We start from the raw sequence: 7,631 nt of genomic DNA on the forward strand, positions 1-7,631 counted from the left end.
TGTAGGTTGTTACAACAGCACCCTCCTCAAGGCGATGTCTGGCCCCTCTAGTAACTGAAATCTAGACAAAATCAGGCCCGCAATGGCCTGAATTCCCACCTGAGCCTCTGTCAGCAATGGAAACTAACACCAACACTGGACTGAGAACTGTCCTCTGCCAACCTGCTGCTCCACCTGAGGCAAAGCTGGAAACCCCCACACGGGTCACCTCTTCAGTTTAGCAAACCCTAAGTGCTCCCAAACCGTTCCGAACAGCGCAAAGAGCCTCCAAGGTCGAAGGCGGCTTAGATAACGAAGTCTTTATTCGCACACAAACCAGAGCAACATGAGACAAGCAGTGACCCAGGCTGGGTGCCCTGCAGGCTGGAACAGTCTGTCCCAAGTGTCATGTGAGACCAACAGCGTCCACGAAGTAAAGCTTTTCTGCTACCAGTACACAGCTCAGGACCTCTTGGTTCTAGATGGGCCATGTCCACACGTCTTCCAGAGCGGAGGAAACACGGACCCCCATTAACTCACATTTCTTATACTTCCCTCCAGGGACTGGAGGGAGTACAAAGTTCCGCCTCCGCTGAGGGTATCAGGGTAACTAAGCTGGTCAGCTGAAATGGTTCCAGGCACGGGCACTGACACTGACAAACGAGGCAAGGGACCTGAGTGGGTCTCCCCTGTGCCTGGCCCTCGGGTCTCCCGTGTCGAGGTTCAGACGTATGAAGCTCAACATCCGATCGACGGCTCCCTCTTGAAGGGTAATCCCTTCCGCGGCCCTGCTGTGCTGGAGGCGCCCCTAAAGCCTTCCGGCAGCGTGAACCTTCTGGTGCCTGATGAGGTGGGAGCTTAAGCTGTACGACTTCCCACACTCACTGCACTCATATGGCCTTTCTCCAGTGTGGACTTTTTGGTGCCGAACAAGGTGGGAGGTTCTGATGAAATCTTTCCCACATTTGCTGCACACAAAAGGCCTCTCACCTGTGTGAACTCTCTGGTGTGCAATAAAGTCAGAGCTGCGACTAAAGAATTTCCCACATTCGATGCATTCAAAAGGTCTTGACTCAGTATGAATTCTCTGGTGTTTAATGAGGGTGTATTTGTGGCCAAAGGACTTCCCACAGTCACTGCAAACATAAGGATTTTCTCCAGTATGGATACTCTCATGCTGAACAAGCGTGGATTTGTGTCTGAAGACTTTCCCGCAATCGTTGCATTTATAAGGTCTTGCTCCATTGTGAACTCTCTGGTGGACAATGAGGTTGGAGTGATGGCTGAAGTACTTCCCACACTCGCCACACTTATAAGGCATCTCTCCAGTGTGAATTCTTTTATGCTGAGTAAGGTTGTCTTTGCGGCTAAAGGTTTTCCCACATTCGCTGCATGCATACGGCCTTTCTCCAGTGTGGATTCTCTGGTGCTGGACAAGTGTGGCTTTGCGGCTAAAGGCTTTCCCACATTCGCTGCAGTCGTAAGGCCTTTCTCCAGTGTGGATTCTCTGGTGCTGGACAAGTGTGTCTTTGCGGCTGAAAGCTTTCGCACACTGACTGCACTTGTAATGCACTTGGCCGGCGTGAAAGGCCTCCTCGCTCTCAGTGCTCCTTGTCTTCCTTCTGCTGCGGGTGGCCTTTTGCTGGTGACTGCCCAAACCGGCCTGCAAGTTCTGCTCCTGCTCACACGCAAAGGGCTTCTCTTGCAGGAGAGGTTCTTCACAAACTCTGTAGTTCTTCACAAACGAGGTCTTGCCTTTGTCTCCTTTTAAGAGTCTCTCTACACTGTACAGCTTTTGGTGCTGATCAAGGTTTGCGCTGAACCAGAACTGTCTCCCACACGCCCCACAAGTATAAGGTTTCAGTCCATGGTGTGCTTCCTGGTGTTCATCCAGGTGCAAAATATCTTTCAAGACGGGGCCACATAACTCACAAGGGTGAGCCATCTGGGCTGACGCACCTGCCTTGGACGTATGAGCACGTGTCACTCACACAGAAATGCTCTGCGCGGGAGGTGCCTTTTCATTCTCCACTCCATGCCAACTACCTGAAAGCAGAAAACTGCCATTAGAAGCATGTTGACTTCAGTGGGACGTGTGTCTAGCATGCCCAGGACTTAGTCCACAGGACTGCTGGCAGGACAAGAGATCTGGGATCAGGTTAAAGAACAAGCTGCTGTGCAGTTCTGGACTCTCTGGGTCACAGAATGGGGAAGGCTCTGCAAGAGACAAAGACACAGGCTGGGCTGTGGCTCAGGAGGGAGAGTCCGGCAAGATCTACAACTCGCACCCTGCAAATGACTTTTAGAAGGGCCCTGGCTATTGGTGACAGGGGAGCACTTTCCCTGCCAAGCCTAGGAAACTTGATTTTTTTTTAATTAAAGTACAGTCAGTTACAAGGTGTCAATTTCTGGTGTGCAGCACAATGTCCCAGTCATGCATACACACACGTATATTCATTCTCATATTCCTTTTCATTAAAGGTTATTACAAGATTTTGAATACCTGTGCTATATGGTAGAAATTTGTTTTTTTAATCTATTTTTATATATAGTGGTTAGTATTTGCAAATCTCAAACTCCCAAACTTACCCCTTCCTACTCCCTTTTCCCTCATAACCATAAAATTGTTTACTATGTCTGTGAGTCTGCTTCTGTTTGTAGAAAATGTGTTTTAAAATGAGTAACTGGTATTCAAAAACCATCTCAGGACATGTGTGTGTCTCATGACACATCAGCGGTGTCCAACAGCAGAGTCCTACAGGGGGAGCAGGAGAGAGCACTGGTGAGTGGGGTGGACAGTCCTGGGTCACAGACCAGAACAGAAATCACAAGTGCGTGAAGTGTCCAGAACGTGGAGGGAAAAGAGAAATACGGGGTGGCCGACAGCCGGAGCAGCGAACAGGAGTGGGCACAGGACAGGCTTCCGGTGCTATCTGAACCCATCCCTGATGTCACGACCCCCCCCAAACTCCCATTCACCAGGCCCGTGCTAGCCCCTTCTCCGATGGCTAGAGTCGTGACATCTCAATCAGGCACTCAGAGTTCTTTCTCCTGCTACAGTTCGGCAACCACAGAGGATCTAGAAAATACAAGTTACAGAAGACAGACAGGGCAAGCGAGCGGGAAAGCACTGGTCTAGGGCAGCCCACGCATGGGAGGTCAAGAGAAAACTAAGTATTACAAAATCAAAGTCTTGAAGGAACAGCCCAGTGGGACCCACAAGCAGTGACTGTGACTGTAATTCATTACACAGGTAGGCTCACGGGAATGTCAATTAAAAGGAAGGGACAGAACCCAGAGCACAGAGGTATCATGAATGCAGACAGGGCCATCCACCCAGAAGAGGCTAGGCAGGGTGGTACCCACTGGGCAGACCACAAGACTCCTGACCCTCAAATCGTTCCTGGCAAGTCTGGAGCCACAGAAGTTGGGCAGCATGGGGAGTGGAGGAGGCAGTGCGCACAGCCAAGCCCGGGCACCCAGAGGATCTGCGCGATCTGTGTGTGTGTGATCCGTGTGCCTACAGTCCAGCCTAGGAAGGAGATGGCGACCTCGGCGGGGGGAGAAGAGCAGAACACAGCCCAGGACACTGGGCTGCGCGGGGCCTTCGGGAGGGCTGTACGAGCACAGCACAGAAGGCACTGCACTGTGACAGGAGAGTCTCTGAGCCTCATCAAGGAGCCCCCAGGGCTCCCAGGAAAAATGCAGACACAACCTCAAAAGCCACATGACCCTGCCTGAAGGGAATGACCGGGCGCCAGGGCAGCCCCTCTCCCCAGGATTCCCGGTCTATCCACCATGCATTCCGCCTTCCTCCCCGGCTCCCCAAATCAAGACAAGACAGCAGGCCCTTGTGTGACTGATGCCTGCTCCTTCCTCATTTCCCATTAATCATGTTGTCCAGCCTGGAACACAAGCAAGTGGACAGACACTGCAGAGTCTGGGCCCAGCAGGCAAACACCAACCCTTCTCCTGCCAGCTAGTTCCCACGGGGTCCAGGGTTTATGCCTCCTCCACACACAAATCTGAGCTCAACCTTCCCCCTAAAGCCCTCAGTACCAGAGCCCCCAGGCCATGAATTCAGATTTCATTTCCACATACACACCACTCTTTAGGCCACACCTCCATCATGTACATGGAGGTTCACAGCATAGGCACCCCGAGACGTCATCTGCACGCATCACCCAGAGAATGACTGGTTAATGCACCCAGGATCGCACCAGTGGATGGCCCCCACTGCCATAGGTATTTCCAAACTCAGCTCTTAGCAATTCTTCCCTCCTCGATTCAACCTCAGGAATGCAGAACAATGGGCAGATTATCAGACAGAGTCGGCCCTTTTCCACTTTCTGCTGTCAGCTGGTAACGCTACATACCCTCATCAGTCACAGGCTCACCACTAAACCTAACGCTGAACTCTCAAGAGTCCACACCCACTGGCCTTCTACCCCCAGCTGACCCCATTTAGGCCTGAGCTAATCTGCCAGCCTGGCTGGAACTCCCCAGGTCCCACCAAAGGTGGCCACAACAACCCTGGGAGCACACAGGGAGGGGAATGAGCACCAGCTTTGGTCTCGCTTACACCACTGCTCCCTCTGACTCCTGTACCCCAGTGTCCATCCCGTGCCTGATTTCTCCTCAGAAGACTCCATCAACCGCCAGGACCTGTTGTCTCCGCCCACCACGGAGACTAACCTCCCGCTTGCCTTTCAGGTAACTCCTACTTCCACTCTACTGGCCCACCCGCTTCCCAGACTCCTAATGGCACAGCCACCATGACACAAGGTTCTTTCTCCAAATCTTACACACAGCTCTACCCTAATCCACAAACTGGCTATCCCCTTGTGGCTGTCACCAATCTGAATCCCTCCTCTGAACGCCAGACCCGTGTCCATGACACCTCAACCCAGATGTCTTTGGAACATCAAAGACTGAACATGATCAAAACCTAACTCCTGATGTAAGTTACCTCTGAAAGTTACTCCCACCATCAACTTCACTATCTCAGTTGAGGATTTTCTTCTTCCTTATGTCTTCTCAGACCAAAAACTGTGGGGTCTTCCCTGACTCTTCCCCTTCTTTCTCTCATCCTCCACATCAGAAAACCTGGCTGGTCCTACTTTAAAAACAAAAACGAACACAAACAAAAATTCCACCATAATCCAAGCACTGTCTCTCACCCTTGTGGCCACCAGTCTGGTCCAGCCATCATCAACAGTCCTCTTTCCTCACTCCCATGTCTTTTCTTCACTGTGTAGCAAGGGAAAGCCTGTTACGACCAGACTCAGATCACTCCCTTCTCTGCTCCAAACTTTCCATGGCTCCTGTCACTTTCAAAACAGAGGCCCAGCTCCACAGGCTGCCATTCCAGAGCTGAATCCTGCCTCCCGCTCTCTCATCACCAGACATAACGGAGACCTGAGATTCTGAACACGACCAGTTCAGTCTCAAGTCATGCATTTGCGCATGCTGGTTTCCGTGCCTCAGACAGTTTCACAGTTCATCCCAATGCTTGCTGGAAATGGAAACCCTTCCATATCATCCCAGAACGGTTTTCACGGCACAACACCAATGGTAACAACAGGATCCCCAAACCCAACGGCAGGCAAAAGGGTAGGTCGCGATTCCCAAGACACCACTATTCGCCATACTGGGTTCCCAAGATTACGGGGAGGTGGGCTGGGCTGACTGAGGACCTCCACACTTTGCACTCACCTCTGTAGGGCTCATAAGCCCTTCTGCCACCACAGCAACCTGGCAGGAAGAGGGAGCAGGGAGCGGCAGGTTACCACAATGGGGTCTGACGGGCTAAACTGTTCCCCTAAGCCCTGCCCTTTGGTGAGGACGATTTCAGGTTGTCTAACTTCAGATACTCAGACCTTAGTGTCACCTCCTACTTGCAAATGAAGTAATACGTTCTTTTAAATTCTGGGTTTGTTTTTTAAGTCTTTAAGAAAACATTAAGACTTTCCATTGTAATCAAATACTTAGAGGCAAACACTTCAGTTGATTATTAAGCATTGGTATAAATATTCTTAATTTGTAACTGCCTCCTTATGTATACTTAGCAGGTATACGCAAGTCCTTTCAGCAAACCAGCCTAACTGGAGCATACTCCTCTCAAGGGGAGCACTCTGGTGGCCCTTCATCAGAGATGTTCATTATTTCTTCTCACCTGGGGAGCTGGGGAACTGATGTCCCAGTGCTCTGGTTTGGGGTGGGGCTGCTCCATTAGCCTGGCAGACTTTTTCTCTCCACAGGCTGTGCCTAAGGGGGCACACCGAGTCCACAGGGTAGCAGATCTACAGCAGTTTACACCTTGCTTCCCAGCTCTCATCAGGCTCCTAACACCCTACAGCCCTCTCCTCCTGCTGACACCCGCCATATCCCCTTCATATTCCAGGACCTCTCCTTTCTGGAGGGAACCTTAGGGATGTTCACCCCTTCTTCCTTGCGCTCCAATCTCTCACCTCAGGGACAACGTAAAGCAACATATTCTCTCCCTAAATCTGACTTGAGGCCTCATTCTTCAGAGGTCTTCAGCCCAACGTGCTCAGCAGAACTTCAGACCAGCACCTCCAGATGGCCATGTGACACCTCTACTACGACACTTTGGATTTTTACCACGTCCGAAGTCCAACTCCTGCTCCCCCTGAAAGGAGTCCCTGCTCCAACTTACCCACTTCCATTTTTTCAGACGTTCAGGGGAAAAGCAAAACAAAACTTGGGTATTCCTTCACACCCCTTTTTCACTTATAGTCATAAGTGACGCAGCAGAAAATTCCATTGGTTCTACCTTCAAAACCTCCCCAGAATTTAACGAGTTACCCACTCTCCAACCCCTCCTGCCACTGTTCAGGTACAGCCACCTCCACAACATTCCGGGGGTTTGTGGCCCCCCTCACCGGTCTCCCTACCTCCACCCTCATCACCTCCACCCCAACCTAGCTTGTTTTCCCCTGAGAGATACTTCGGGATATTTTCTAATATCTCTGATCAGATCACGCCCCTCCACGGCTCCCGGCGTCCTCCTAACGAAGGTACTCGCCTCACCCTGCCCCTGCAGGCATGACAGCTACTCACACGCTCTGCTCTAGCGTTACCAGCACCGTTTCCCCAAGGCTGCGCGCTCTGTCGCACCCCCAAGCCCCCGCTCGTGCTAGTCGCTCGGCCGGTAACACTCTTCCACGTCTCGTCACACTGGCTGTTAGAAGTGGTGGCGCCACCCACACGCCCTGGAGCCTGGGCCACACGAACCTCAACAGGCACGGCTCACTCGGAGGCCCACGACCCGGAGACGGGGGCGGGACGCGTCGAGTTCCGGGGAACGAGCACCCACCTACGCCGGGTCCCTCACAGCCGCCGCCGCCGCCGCCGCCGCCATCAAAGTCGGGGCACACGGGGTCGGGAGGGGGCCCAGGCCGGGACCCGGGCACCGCCGTCGCTCGGCCCTGGTGGCGGAATGCTCGCGGGCGCTGCCGCCGCTGGGGCTCTAGGAATCGGGGGCAGGGTCTCCTCCCAAATCTTCTCGCTTTCCGTCACCTCTGAACGGAACCCCAGTTCCCGAGAGTCCGTTCTGACGGCTCGACCAAGAGCCGACAAAATGTCCGCCGCGAGGAAGACGCCGGAAGTCCCTCCCGGACGACCTCCGC

At 52.7% G+C, this 7,631-nt stretch overlaps 1 protein-coding gene across 2 annotated transcripts; it reads right to left on the minus strand.

Moving 5' to 3' along the window:
- Positions 1-284: 284 nt before the first annotated feature.
- On the minus strand, positions 285-7,631 carry ZNF134 (zinc finger protein 134). 2 transcript variants are annotated; one of them, XM_072966477.1, is made up of 2 exons: positions 7,319-7,631; positions 285-2,025 (listed from the first exon to the last, which is right to left on the minus strand). In XM_072966477.1, exon 2 carries the CDS (start codon positions 1,922-1,924, stop codon positions 788-790), a length of 1,137 nt encoding a protein of 378 aa, XP_072822578.1. In that variant the 5' UTR covers positions 1,925-2,025; positions 7,319-7,631; the 3' UTR covers positions 285-787. The 2 variants fall into 2 exon arrangements, with proteins under 2 accessions (XP_072822578.1, XP_015105062.3); XM_015249576.3 differs by having other exon boundaries at positions 7,237-7,631.

Source organism: Vicugna pacos, chromosome 9 (assembly GCF_048564905.1).
Source record: "Vicugna pacos chromosome 9, VicPac4, whole genome shotgun sequence".
Taxonomy (NCBI): Eukaryota; Metazoa; Chordata; class Mammalia; order Artiodactyla; family Camelidae; genus Vicugna; species Vicugna pacos.

Bases quoted from the DNA above. Each gene is read 5' to 3' on its own strand.
- ZNF134 (XM_072966477.1), bottom strand. From the start codon at position 1,924: ATGGCTCACCCTTGTGAGTTATGTGGCCCCGTCTTGAAAGATATTTTG.